The 15248-nt window shown below is 40.2% G+C and overlaps 1 protein-coding gene across 1 annotated transcript in view; it reads right to left on the reverse strand.

Annotated features, from left to right (window-relative positions):
* itga8 (integrin, alpha 8) overlaps positions 1 to 15248 on the reverse strand; it is a 52290-nt gene that overhangs the window by 32644 nt on the left and 4398 nt on the right. The window contains exons 3-12 of the mRNA XM_086077578.1: positions 14816 to 14916; positions 13627 to 13750; positions 12433 to 12494; positions 11992 to 12037; positions 7923 to 8048; positions 5960 to 6004; positions 4721 to 4764; positions 2707 to 2763; positions 1571 to 1623; positions 1290 to 1495 (exon numbers count right to left, since the gene is read on the reverse strand). Of these exons, the coding sequence (XP_085933704.1) occupies positions 1290 to 1495; positions 1571 to 1623; positions 2707 to 2763; positions 4721 to 4764; positions 5960 to 6004; positions 7923 to 8048; positions 11992 to 12037; positions 12433 to 12494; positions 13627 to 13750; positions 14816 to 14916 (864 nt within the window). The remainder of the gene's footprint in view (positions 1 to 1289; positions 1496 to 1570; positions 1624 to 2706; positions 2764 to 4720; positions 4765 to 5959; positions 6005 to 7922; positions 8049 to 11991; positions 12038 to 12432; positions 12495 to 13626; positions 13751 to 14815; positions 14917 to 15248) is intronic.

The raw sequence follows: 15248 nt of genomic DNA on the forward strand, positions 1-15248 counted from the left end.
CAATTCAATTTGTAATCTTAAATTGGTTCAACTACTTTTTGGAAATTATTTCTGGGACTTCTCCAATGGCTCTTCTACCATGGGTAAGTACATTTTGTGTTTAAATTGTGTTAATTTGTCATGTTTAATTTATTCTGAGCTTATTTTTTTGTCTTTTAAATGTTAGACTCATGTCAAGCTATGTAGTTAGCTAGCTTCCCTCACTCAACAAAACGAGTTTGCACATAGTTTTATTTTGAAATATACCGGATCTACTTTGATGCCGACGCTTGACTTCCTGTCCGGCTCGTGTAATTTCTTTGGCTTCATGAAAATCCACATGCGGAATCCGGAAAAACAGAAACCTTGCAGAAACCTTCCGCAGCTCCGAATCCGATACTCACCGCATACGCACCGCATCGCAGCTGCTGTGAATTGACACGCAGACTCAAACGCTTTCTATTCCTTGTAGCGTCCGTACGGATGCCATTCCGCATCCGTTCCGCAGTCAGTATGAATTGGGCGTAACTTATATCCCATCAAAAGTAATAATCAGAATGTCATGTTTAGACTAGTGAGGTCACATATATTATTGTCAAGAAATGTTTAAGGTTGACTTTAATACTGAAGGCCCTCTTTTCATGACCGGTGTAAATTTGCCGCTGTGGGAGTGTTCATAGCCGACTTCAATAATAATAATAATAATAATAACTATAATAACTAATAATAACTCTACACTAGTCTCGTGCCTATAGCTGTGCCGCCTAGTGGGATGATTTAAAAAACAATACAGAGGGTTCAGACGGGTTGATGCCTGATACACACATATTAAGAAATGTAATATGTGTTCTAGTGTGATCCAATCTCAGTGACAAAGGCATAACGTATAATTGAGTGGAATACAAACCTCCAAATTCCTCAATTTCGTCTAATCCCTTCACATTCATTTTGTACCAACACGTCCTAAATTCTGGTGAGAACAGGCTCCAGTGAATATGTTTGACAAAATACATAATCTGTATTTATTCTCTTTAATTTCAATCCTATAAACAAGCCTGCGAGGAAATTGGATATTAAAGATTCTTTGTATTATTGATGTAATAATGTTACAATAATAAGGTCAAGTTTTTGTTATTATCTGCCACTTCTCTATCAGCCTCAAGCCAAAAATGGCAAAGACTGTGAAATATGCGAGGAGTTGTTATTTTTCCGCTCACATTTGTTTGTGTTGCTCAGATAAATTTCATCCATCTTAATTGCCTTTGTATCGTTTCTTTCCCACACTCTTTGTTTTCACTCGTCCAGCTTACCGTTGTATCCATCGTTGTTGACGTCTCCCAGAGGTGCTATGGCTGTGCCGAAGCGGCCGAAGGTGTGCGTGCCGGTGAGGGTGACGGGTTTGGAAAAGGTAAGTGGGGCCTGCTGCAGGTACAAGTAGACCCTGCCCACTTCTTTGGGCTTGCTTTCCATTTCCCTCTCCATGTAGAGGGGGGCTCCGACAAGCACATCGTCCGTCCTGGAGGTGCAAGGCGGAGTTTAGACAATACAATATATACATGCAATGCATACAAATATGATACAGTCCACTTACCCGTCTCCGTTTAGGTCAGTTACAGCCACTGAGTAGCCAAAATAAGAGGCCATCTGAAGGACAGAGTATTGAGTATGATACATATCGTTGCTCTATGTGAAAAATACACATGTGCATTGTTTCATTTTTATAAAATATTTTTACGTTTTTGGGATGTCTGCATTCAGTTTCATCCTAAAAACATAAAAATCGAGATATTTTAACATGGGGAAAATGGTGGGACACCAACCATTTAGGTAAGTAGGCTAAATGTCAGGAAAACTAAAGGACTCTCTCCTACTTTCCAACACACTATTTAAATTCCATTTTCTCTTCCAACAACAAGGTTATAAATCGCAAACAACTTAAACACAAAACGACAGAACCATTCCTGGTCCTGTCAAACAATGTCTGACTTCTTGTTGCGTTGTAGAACAATCATTTGTGCTCATGTAACCCATGAAAATGTTTGCATGTAAAAGGGGGATTAAAAATTCAGATAATTTTCCAAGTTAAAAACTCAAGATGGGAAATTAATGGAAGTAGCCCATTATAAGATAAAGAACCTTATTAGTTAAAGTGAAATTTGTGTCAAAATGGACGCGACTAGTCCATGCCAGAAATACCAGTCAGATGGAATTGGCTCCAATTACAAAAATAATAATAAGCTCAACAGTAATTGGGTGGATGGATAATTATTTTAGCAAAAACAATCATGTTAAGTACAACTACTAAGGACATTTGGAAAACTACAGGTTAGGTCTACAACTGGGTAATCTTGATTTTTGCTGTTCAATGAAAGAACAGCAAATGATATATTAACCAATAATTCTAAGAAATTTGAAAGGAGAGTGTTTATCTTGGAATATTTCCTAAATTTGTCCGGCTAAACATTCCAATGGAATTGAACAGACATTTTCAATGTATGCCAGCTACACTCGCAAATCACAATCACAATCTCGTATAGCTGACACACAAGACACACTACCAAAAACGACTTCCAAAATAACACTTTTAAGATTATAAGACAAGTTTATTCATACACATCAATGTAAAACAAAAAGTCACTAAAACATAGAGGCATGATTTATACCAAGAGTAATTTGCATTTGGAAGCGCATGCTTGTGTAATGACTGGGACGTGCTGCTGCTCCTACCTGTTCTCCAGTGAAATTCTGGATGAAGGTCAGGTTGGTGGAGTTGATCATCACAACCTAAAAAAGCAGAAGGACCACTCGTGAGTTGAGATGACTCGGCAAGCTTTGTCCTGACCAGACAAACAATAAAAAACAAAAAAACTAAAACCAACACCACAAAGCTTAAATTCTTTTGTTTTTTTATCCTGCCCTCCCCCCATTACCATCCTTCGTGCACCCCTTTAACCCCCCCCCCCCCTTCCCCCAAAAGTAACCCTGCTTGTGGGGAGAGATGGAGGGGGAAGCTGAGAATTCCTTCATAAGACCTAAAATAACAACCACATGGGGACAGCCGGGGGCTTAACACACACGCACGCACGCACGCACGCACACACACAATCGCAGATGTTGCAAAGACACACTAACCCAGGATTGGTTTACAAACAGAATGAGAGACAAAGATAAACACAAATATCAGATTCATAACGTTACATTTTAACTAGTCCCAATGGGACGGTCGTCTGGGACATGAAAACAACCAATTTGCATCCTCTATTACGCTCATTATACAAATGCCGCATTCCGTCCCAGCTCTAAAATACACACCGTTGCAAAGTGTGCGTGTACTCTGCGTGCACTGTGATTACAGGTTAAGGCGAGGAGGGGGGTCGCGTGTGTGAAGGCGGGTTAGCGGGGTGACGCGGGGTCAGCGCCCTCCACATGCGGCGGAAGCAATGTGTCATTAGGGAGGACGGACACAGTCAGCCCCGGGGACAAGTTCCCATAAGAGTGCATGGCAGTTTGGACGCAGCACAGCATAGAACGCCAGAGCGAGCCGTTCGGACCCACGGATGCCCGTTTGGTCTTGTGCTTCTCTCCACTTTTGACATGCCAGCTTTGCGTATCGCGACGATGCTTGACAAGTTCAAGGTCCGGGTCTCAACGTGGTGAACCACAAGCATCCACCAGAGTCAATGTATTGTTCCCCAGCCTCTAAAAGCGACATTCCTCATGCTGTTGGAGGAGCAGAGTGACATGTAACACGCTGAAATGACTGTGGTAAAATCTGGAATCGGTTTCCCATCCGTTTGTCACACAGTCGAACCAGTGGCGAAGCATAGGGGGGCAGGCGCCGTGAGTCAAGTATTGGTGCACCCCCTCCTTCTCCGTCTTTTCATCAGTCTAATGCAGGGGGGTCCTAAGTTGACGACAGAGTGCAGTTCCTACAGTGGTGATGTAACCTACGTTTTTTTTTTGGGAATGTGCCTATGCAGTCATAATGACAGTAAATATCGACATCCAGCAGTTTGTTGCTGGGAGACGGGAGTGCGCACATATATCTAAAAGGGGTGGGGGGCAGGGGGTGTCGAAACTCCTCAAATTCCCGATGGCTGGTCAGGTCCTGGCAGTAGTAACAGCTGTTTATGTTATGTGTTACCATAGAAACCATAAAAGTTCTGCCCTCTGCCTTGTTCCCGAATACAAAGTTTAATTTGATATATAATATATGTAAAGTGCAAGAAAAAAACGTTTTTCTTTCCTCTGTTACATAAGATATTGTAATCCGTTGGGGCTGTATTTTTCCCCCAATAAATATATTATAATACAAAATAGCAAGTTTTTTAGGACATATTTTAGTTCACAAGTCTCACGCATCCTCTTTTAAGTCCTCATCACTTTTTGCAATACTGACAATTTAGCAGAAGTCCATACAATAAGTAATACCGTATTGAGTAGAACATATTTTTTTAAACAGTATTTCGTTAGAATTTAGTGACAATAATGTACTATAACCGTTTAATGCATTAAAAACATTTCAAAATGAAATGTTTTTAGCGCTGCATGTCTGTGGAGCGCATTGCAGAGGGACCTTTTTTCTCCCTTGGGGGGGTTTTGCACGAGTTCAGGGGTCATTCAAATGCACCGTGGCCACTTTGATCGTAAAGGTTCTCAACTTATTGTATGATTTCCTCCCAAATCCTTGCAAAAACACACAAATCTCAAGCACTTTTTGCATTCCTGCGTCCATACTCACATATCCAAAGTTCTGCGCTCCTCTCGGCACTCCGGCTATGAGCTCTGAAAAATTCCAACACAGACTTGAATTAGTGCGCGTGTGGGAACGACTTACTATCAAAGACGGGGCTCGACGGAGGTTTGTCAAAGGATTTAAACACTAAACAGTGCAGCGACTGTGAGAAAAGAAGAGTTGAGAACACACTGAATGACGGTCGGACTAATAGTGACTGATGACTCTGGTGCAATTAACATCTCAGGGCGACCAGAGAGACCCTTTGCTTTCCTGTCCTCCAGCTCTTCCCTATAACAACCACAAGACCATAAAGCACAACTTCCCAGCACCGCTAGAACTTTGAAGTTACGACCACTTCTACGTTTTGAAGAAGACTCACGAGACCACAGCGAACTCCGCGCAACACTTGTATCCAAGCGCTGGTGTAACTTTTAAGACTCTTTGACATGTGTTGTGCCGGAGGGCCTTTGGGTTAGGTATTGGGGGTTCATAAAAGGCAGCTCTTTCAGTAAAAATCCCACTAAATGGTGATTGGCAAAGAGGCGCCAATAGATGACATAATAAATGGAGGCAATGACGTTGGCACCAATGTTGTCTGAAAAGGAAGCAATACAAATCTAAAATTGTTTGAAAAAAAAATCCATCTTTCTTTTGGTCTTACTTATATTGACAGTCCTAGTGCTGCTGTTTTGGTTAGCTTTAGCAATGGCGTAAGTAACAGATCAAATGGGCTCAGCGGTTTACTATTTGATGCCCGCATGTCATTTCAGTTACTTTTGATTTCAGACGTTTATTCGTGGTGGAATTTTTTGAGAAAATGCATTTTTCCCTAAAACATTTTCAAAAAACCCAGACGATACATCCATTTTCCTTTCAGATGAAATCCTTCTAAATCCATCCAGCACGAGCTCATTACCTATTTTGTTCAAGTCCAGAAGAAATTCTAAACCTGCAGAGGTCTGCGGAGTCTGCCACTAATCATTCTAATCAGTCAAAGCGGAGCGCAGGAAATCCCGTTATCAGTAATTCCCAAAGACGTGTCCCCTGGGGGTCACGACCCAGACATTCAGAGACAGTTCTCATTATTGCCTGCGATCCAGAGCTGCACATTGTCACCCAGCTGTGCGCTCGCTCCCTTCGGGTCAACCGATCACACGCCACAGCGATGTGAGCATCCCAAGTGAGAAGGAGACAAGTTGTACTGTTGTTAGTGCTGCGCGTGCTCTTTGTTGGTTTTCTCACCTTGTTCCGAATCGCCTGTAAACTCCCCCACCGCTACAGAGTAACCTAGAGGGAGAGATCATTTACCAATTAGGACACATTGGTGACATTTGGGAAATATTTACAAATGATTTTGTGAAATCGAGCTGAAAACAATGTAGTATGCATGCCAGGCCAGTAGCTGGCGCAATTTTGATATTATCTAAAAGCGTATTGACAATCTTGCCCTTCCCATAGGCAGTACTGTTCTGTCCGCAACTCTATAGGCCGACATCATCATCTAGTCCACAGAGGGAAATAAAATAATCCTGGTGGACTTAACAATGCTGTAAGAAGATGCTGTGAAGAAGCTGCAGAGAAGATAAAAGCTAAATTCCAGCAACGATTGCCGGAACAAGGGGGCGAATAACATGGTTGATGACGGTCACGATTTGGGGATTCCCAGCTCAATTGCCGTGGAATCTAGTGACAAAGGTTTGACTGAGAGGCCACTTGAGGAAAGAAGACGTACGTAGGCTGGGAGAAACGTCAGAGAGAGCCTCATGAGGTCTGTGGGACAAGAGCGAGGATACGAGACCTGGCTCGTCACTGCCGACGGAAGCTTGGCGACTACCTGACGACCTATCCTGCAGGTTAAGGCTTATATGTTTGCATCATAGATGTATTATACAACTGATTATGTTCTTCTAATTCTCAGGAATTGTTTTTCATTGTCAGAGAAAGTCTTCATAGTTTTTATTTGCTATCCCACAAAATGAGGTGACAGCCAAGTCCATATCTTTAACCTATTACCAGCAATTGATCCTGCTGAGAAAGATACACTGTCTTGTCAACTTTTTTTTTTCTGTTTGGCGATAATGTCTATGGAACAGTATTTCCCAACTTTTATTGGGCCAAGGCACATATTTTACATTAGAAAAATCTCACGGCTTACAATCAAACCAAGATGTCAAAAAAGTACATTCAGTGGTTCCTTGAGATCCAAGTTCAATGTGTTCCATGACCTCGATCCTAAGACAAAAGATTCGTATCTCAAATCATCTTTCGCCAATGAAATAAATGGAAAAGTCATTAATCTGTTCCAGCCTTCCCCCAAAACAAAACAAAAACGCTGTGCTTGTGTTTTTAATAGGGAAAAATAACTCTCTATAATATCTACTTTATGAAGTATAGCATAACATAATTAAATATAATGTAAAGAAAAAAAGATTTTGTGCAGCATGTGAACAAAGATATCTATCAACATATGTTGCTCCACACTGTTTGTGTTCAAATATCTATTGCTTGAATGTTCTAAAACTTCTATTGTCAATGCTAACTGTCAACAAGCCAAAGGAGGTGTCCATTGTGCGTTAGCATTAAGCTAGCAGGGCATGATGCTCCACTGTTTGTGTTCAAACATCTATTGCTTGAATGTTCTAAAACTTCTATTGTCAATGCTAACTGTTAACATGCTAAAGGCGGTGTCCATTGTGTGTAAGCATTAAGCTAGCAGGGCATGATACGATCTATCAACATATGTTGCGCCACTGTTTGTGTTCAAATATCTATTGCTTGAATGTTAGAAAAACCTCTATTGTCAATGCTAACTGTTAACATGCTAAAGGTGGTGTCCATTTTGTGTTAGCATTAAGCTAGCAGGACATTTCTAAAGCTACGTTGTGTAGTTGTTTTAAATATAAAATGTGCAGTTCTCTTTGTTTTACATAATTTTGACTAGAAGTGCCATTAAACAGCTTGAAGCATCTTTTTTTGATGATTTGTATTACTATTTTCCAAACTGCTGGTTATTGTAAAGTGAGTGGAGCTGAGTTCACTGTAGCCATTTAGTGCTATTATATCCAAAAGCAAAAAACTGTCTGTATGACACTTGGGTCACTCATATCTCAAGGCACCACTGTAGGCCTACACAATGATATGTGGTGGTAGGGGAAGATCATTAGTTATCGCTGGCATACAAAGACTCATTATTTGTAGTAAATACCGAGGTAACTGTCATCGTGTGTGTCTTCAGCAGAGGAGGTGTGTTTCTCTCCTGGAACTTGTCTCAGCACAGCTTTCAAGGAGTAGCCGTTCAGTATCTCAGCTACGCCTGCTGTCATCACCTGACCTGCACACACACAAAATAGAGATACTGTACATGGAATAAACAAGCAGGGTGAAAACATTGCATCTGCTTAGCACCGCATGCGTAGAACTCGCGACACACACAACTGGCGTCAAGCCTGAGGGGAGGTAAAACCCATCATTAGTAGAGTGAAAAACAGGAAACATATTCCTCATGTTCCTTAAAACTCCCAAGAAAGCACGTCTTTTTTTTTCTTCCCCCCGACAGTGAGGGTTTATGATTTACACGCGCTTGCAGAGACAAACAACACCTTTGCTCTGCTGTTGAACAGCAGGTCAAACAAACAAACCATTTTATCTACAGCCGTACTCAAGCTTCCATAAATCGTCTTTAATGTGCATGCGTGCGCGTGTTGGGACTCAGGCAGAGGAAACGGTGCACTCTTAACCTTCTGGACAGCTCAACATTGCCTACTTGGCCTGACTTTATCTCCCAAAATAACACATCAACACATTAAACTCACCATTAAACTTGATTAATGACACATGTTTTTTTTTTAATCGAGCACCTATTACGCCAAGTAATGGGCTGGCCATACACTGACTGGCCACAATATTAGGCACAACAGAATGTTCATATTGTGGTGGTTGGATTGCACTGTATCATACTGACAGGTGGTCTCAGTACGATACACTAAATTTCTTCCCCACTGTGAACTATAGCCAAAATAATAAACAAAATGTTAAATAAATGCCTCCCTGGCGGCGCCAATCAAAACTGAGCGTGATTATCTTTTCAAAGACAATTCTCTATACGGGTCTTGTATTGGATATTGTGTGAGTGTACCTAATGAAGTGTCCAGGGAGTATATATGGCTCTAATGCTGCTGATGATTGTTTCATATAATAGTCTATAAAATCCAGGCAAAGTGCTTTTATAAACATTAAGAGGAAGTATTTTAACTGGAGGCAGCCGGCCGGCCTTGCTGAGATGAGGATTGCACCGAGAGGGAGCAGTCCATTAGTGGAGTCTGCTGTGGCTTTTATATGCTAAGTAACAACGGCACCACTAACAAACAACAAACCCCAATCATACAAATATTATTTGGTGGTTTCTATACAACTCTTTCTGCCTTTTTTATTTCTTTATTTTTTATTTTTATCTTCACTAAAGGTGTACTGGTGTGTTGTTTTGATCAATAGTTAATTAGCTATGTAATAGTTGTGTTAGCTAAGTAGCAGGATTATGTGAAAAATCACACAATCTGCAAAAAATTAATCGAGGTTACTGGACTGGTTGGTTGTTGGAAACAACAAATGCCATTGGATGCCGTTGTGGGAGGGAATCCAGCCGACTCCCGACCAATCAAAGCAGCTCCCCTCTTCCCCTCATTCCCTGTCATTGACGGCTATAAACGTCAAAAATTCATTTGAACTATTTCTATTAGTTTAACATTTTTTCCCCACTTTTGTTAACAAGAGTATGAAAACCTAGGAATAAAATCTTTATTGTACATTTAGAACAGATATAAAATTTGTGATTAATCGTGAGTTAACTAGTGAAGTCATGCGATTAGTTATAATTAAAAATTGTAATCGCCTGACGAGATGATTATTAAAAATTTGGGGCGTCAGGCGATTACATTTATTAATCGTAATTAATCGCATGACTTCAATAGTTACCTCAAGATTAACAACAAATTTTATATCCGTTCTAAATGTGCAATAAAAAAATCTAGGTTTTCATACTCTTGTTAACAAAAATAGAAAAAAAATGTTAAACTAATAGAAAAATGTTAATGATTTTTTTACGTTTATAACCGTCCATGGCAGTGAATGAATTAAATTCAGTGCAGAGAGAACGTTGCACGATCTACATGGCATGTAGATGCAGGAGATCGGCACACGCAAAGTACATTTAAAAGGAACTTCAATAAGATCTACACTTGTGTACGATGCAAAGTTGGCTGCTGTGGATGGGCACTCGGAACCGCCTTTCACCCCCAATCATGCATGTTTCATGTGTAAAGTCTGGTCCGTAGATTACTAAAGTCTTATGTCACAGCACTGTGCAATTATTTCAATCATCTTTTTTTCTTCACATTTGAACATTCCCACTGCCCTGGAATGCAAATGAACAAACAAAAATATGACATTCTGTAATGTTTTTTCAGATTTGTTAGAGGATTTTTTTTTCTCACGAGGCAGGATAGAAAAATTCCTCATAATCGTAACAGAAACAAAAATGGCGTGACCCCATCATTATCAACATACTGATGGACAAACAAACACCGCGCTCCACAATCATGTTTTTGCTTTGGCAAGATTTATTTTCTTTTTTTTTCTCCTTTATTTGAGCCACAGGGCAAATATTCCTCCTGCCCTAGCAAGCAATGTTTCCCTATGGAAAAGTCACATGGTGTTGTCATTCTACATAAACCAGGAGCTAGCCTGCTAACTAAAAAGATAGATGGACAAATAGAACTGAAAAAATGTCCCTTGTGCCAAAATGCTCAACTTTGGTGGAAGCGTGCATTATACTCTATCTTGCTTTTATGCCATTTTGAATAAAACAGGAAATTAGAGATAAATGAGCATCTGCAGAACAGTGTTTTCCTAATTTAGAATAAGTGAAGAGGAAAGGGGGGACCCTTGAGAGCACACCTGGAATAGTGGGAGTACTGGCACACTTGTACGGGTGAACTCCACTTCGATGACATTTCAGCATTCTGCTCGGACTCAACATCCTGAAAGCAATTTATCGTGCAGGAAATGCATCTGCGCTGTCTAAATGCTTCACCCCCTCCTTCACCTCGCATCCCTCTCGCAGCCTTCTGCAACACGTTACTGTCATCTCCTTAATGACCCGCTATCACACCTTTCCTTCTCAGAGCCTCCTTTATCATGGAGCAGAGGGGCCGGCGCTCCTCGTAAAACCCCTCACCCCACCCTCGCCCCAGATCAGCTCATTGTGTAGCCCAGGGGTCTGCAACCTGCAGCTCTGGAGCCACATGTGGCTCTTTAAGTCCCTCTCCTTTGGCTCCCAGTGGATCTCTAAAAAAATGTTTTTGTAGAAATTAATACATATTTATTCTATTTATTAGATAAAATAATCGTTGAATGAATTAGCGATTTTGATTAAAAAAGAATAATTAAACATTAAAAAATGTCAGTCCAAATTTGTAAGTTGTCAGAAAAATGCCGAAAGGTAAAATTTTTTTTTTTTTTAAATACCTAAAAATGTCCAAAATGTTAACGTAAAATGTCCCAAAAGAGCAGGGAATTGCCATATAATGCACACAAAATTTCCAAAAAAGTATGACAATTTATTTTTGAAAAGGCAGAAAATTAAATGTTCAAAAAGTAACTAATAAAATGTTTAAAAACAAAAGAAGAAATCCCCAAAATTACCTTAAAATGTCCATAAAATTGCTAAAAATGAATAGCATTCTGTATGTGTGCAGTGGGACCTCTAAAAATTGAACAAACTTTATTAAGTGATTACTGGTCAACCTCACTTTTTTGTTTTAATTCCTGTTGAAAATAATCTGCTCCTGGGTCAAACTTTTGTGACTTTAAAAATAATAGCACTCGTCTGAGAAATTACCAACATCAGGTCTAACCTGCCTCTGTGCAGTTACGCCGTGATGGATTTACACCAGACCCGAAAATGAAGCACTTGTCTGTAGGTGTAAAAATATGTGTGTGAAATGTGAACGTTTTTTTTTTTTTTCCACGTGCGCCTTGCGATGGGACAGGCTCCAGCTCACCCATGACACTAATGAGGATAAGCAATATAGAAAATGGACCTATGGATAATTCGTGGATTTGAGTTACATTTCAGGCCCTCATTAAATGTCTCTGTTTACATTCCAGTCAACTTTTGGGAGCTTTATGGATGGATGTTTGGTTGTATTTGAACTTATTTGACTTCAGAGGTTCCACTCCATCAGTTTAGTGTACACGTAATGTGTTACTGCATTTACCTTGCCAGTAAAAGCTTCCAGGGCCTCCTACCACCAGCCTTCCTTCCTGGAATAAATACAATTACTTGCGGTTAGTCATGTGACAGGAACTTGTGAGTGCATGTGACTATTTGCGTGGAAACAAATGCGGTCCTGTGCGCGTATGTATGTGCGTATGTTTTGATTCCCGCTGTCATACATGTTGACAACTTCTGCAGAGTGAGAGCTTCCTGTACAGGAGGGTTACGTTGGACCGTCAGATGGAGGTTAAAGGTCCTGCTGACTTTACAGTGAAAGAATGCATTTGTGTGTATTTAGTCTATTGTGTTATGAGGCGCAATGGGACGAGAGGCTCCCCATGGGACAAACAGGCTCCCCATCTTTCACGATGAATCGCAAAAGGGAGGTCTCCGCTTTAAGTGTCGTGATGCGTTCAGGGAGTCTTGTTGCGGTCATTCGTACCTTGGTGAAATCCACACTGAAGCCCGCCTGGCAGAAGCCCTGCCCCTCTGGGTCTGGGTCATCTGCAAACCACATAAGCACACACAATTGAGCGTAAAGAGGCGGCATGCCATTTGTTTTAATCAGTGGAAAGGTTTGTTTTCGTGAGCTACACGCTCATCTGACACGGGAGAGTATTACGCAGATGAAACAATTTGATCAAAAAAAAGAAAAGAAAAACAATATGGTCGAAAGTGTGTTTTTATTTGAATCACATCGCCTAACTGTGCTTGAAAATGAAAAGGATGGATTGTTGCCCGTGCTGGAGGCACCCCGAGGTGAAGCTTGATGATGTGTAACAACGCACATGAGCGTATAAACACAACGTGATTTATGGGATGTAGGGAGGGCGCACATTCAAGTGTTAGTAGAAGCACAAAAAGTCAGATATATGATAGGAAATATAGCGCGGCTTTATGTCTCCCTGGAGAACAACACGGTTCGCTGTCTTAAGTGGGGCTTTGTTTGCACTGGCACATACATGTCGCGTATGTTTGAGAGCCAACAGTGAAGGATTTGTTAGCGGTGAAGCAGACAATAAAGTCCACATTTGATCTTCTGTTTATGATGTGCCACCTGATAGCCTCCATTTCGGCCTTATCATGCTCACATCGCCCTGCAGGGAGGACGGACCTGGATGTGAGGGCGGAAGGGTTAGGGTGCAAGGCAGGAAAATCCCTACAAGTCCATTAAGATGACGGGAAAAAAGACACAGATATGCTATCAGTAGGGAAAGACTTGAAAGGGAGATGTGAAGTAGCAAGTCCATTTATGTGCGGAGTGTTTGTTTGAGATTGCAAGATAAGCTCTTTTGACAGGCACCTATTCTGGTAGCATTGCACAATCTAATCAGATACATCAAGAGTTGTATCGGATAACTGTTCTGCCACTATACAAAGTATTTATTTATTTTTAGGTGTCAATTTAACAAATAAGCTTAATGGATAGTCCATTTAAAAGAACATTAGATTTATCAGTTTAGAAGATGCGCTATTGTTAAATTAACGCATCGCAAAATAATTTTTCTTAGCAGGTTTACTTTATGTTGTAGCCAGGCATGCACTACATTTGGATTCATACAGGCAGTTGCAAAAAAAAAAAGGAAAAAAAAGTGAGATGAATAGGAAGCGTAGGCGGAATTGTAGAGTGACTCACTGGTCCGACACGGCGAGTATTCTGCGTAGGCACTGAAGTTCTGGACGGCCACGAAGCAGGTACCCACGGGATCCATCTCCCCGCTCAACTTCACCGTACGCCAGTGGTAGAGGGGAGCGCACGCCTGCACAATACATCACAAGTTGACTTTTTGGAAAACAAGCTCAAGAGCAGAAAATCCACTTTCATTTTCTACTTTTTAAAAATTGCAATGTTTTCAAAATAAATGATAAATAATAAACTAAAATATATACAAACGGAACTTTTAAGTGCATATAATACATCGTTTATTAATATTAGGGCCCAATCAATATGGATGGTTTTTTTTAGGCCAATACCGCTTCCAATGTTTGACAGAAAAATTATTCTGACAGCCGATTATTAAAATAAATAAATAATACATACAATTACTTATTTACTTACTTACTGAACATTTGATTGTTTCAGAATACTTTAACAGAGAGGAACGTTTAAGTACAAAAACATGCAAAAAAGAAAAAGAAAAACATGAACTGATGATAATTTACTTTGGTTTAGGGCCATAAATCTATGCAGTAGATAAGCAACATGATTGTAAATTAATAATTCATTCATTCATGAAATTCATAATTCATATATTTTGGTTGGTAGAATTTTCTTTCTTGTAGTATTTTCGTAGACAGTCGCAGTTAGAAATTTCTGATTACTCCGTTGTGGGAGTAAACACAGTCGACTTGATTCCCGGTCAATTGAAACGACTCCTTTTATTCTCTTTAATTTTTTTGAAATTGACAATTGACAGAATCTTCCTGCCTGTGCCTGGATCAAATCCAGCAAAATTGCATTACACCAAATGCACCACAACTTAGACCTGGCTCATCTGGTCAAAAGTCGAGTCTACTTTCTGTCACCAAACGCACAGCACATTTTTTTCAACTTTTTTATCCTACCAGTTAATATCATAGCAATATATTATTACATTACATTATTATTGTCACATTATAAACTACTGTCATTCTCTTACTCATATTACAGCACACGGCTCTTGATTCTTTTTTACTGCCGCAGAACTCTGACATCTATTATGTACCTCGTTGCACATCGTTTGCTGTGATATATAGTCTGGCTAAACCCGGAGCTGCTAAACTGCTTCTCATTTTTGCAACAATGACAATAAACATTTTATTACAATTTTCCAACGATTACTTACCACCACTTTGCCTTTGTGTGTCCTCACCGATGCTCCAAACCACTGATGGGACTTAAACTCCAAAGGTTCTCTGCTGCCATTTACCTTTATCATGCGGTTATCTGTGGAGAAGAATGAGCAAAAATTCATTGCCATGAACTGAAACTTTGGCACTGACTCCATTATTGGAGTCTGCGAGGATGGAAAGCATTTGGCCTTGATAAAACAAAGTTTTAAACAGACCAATAAATAAACACCAAAACAACATTTTGCTCCACAGAAACAGACATTTGTCAGGATGTTAGTGCTCCTTTTTTTTTCTTAAATAGCGAAAGCTGATCTCCTAAAATATAACAACACCTGGGAGACAAACACATTACAAGCATCTCCCCGCTGACTGAATGAAATTGTGTTAGGATTGGTGTAATGGAGTGTGTATGTGTTTTTTTGTAGA

Source organism: Leptonotus elevatus, chromosome 6, assembly GCF_054856555.1.
Source record: "Leptonotus elevatus isolate MCC_2025b chromosome 6, RoL_Lele_1.0, whole genome shotgun sequence".
NCBI lineage: Eukaryota > Metazoa > Chordata > Actinopteri > Syngnathiformes > Syngnathidae > Leptonotus > Leptonotus elevatus.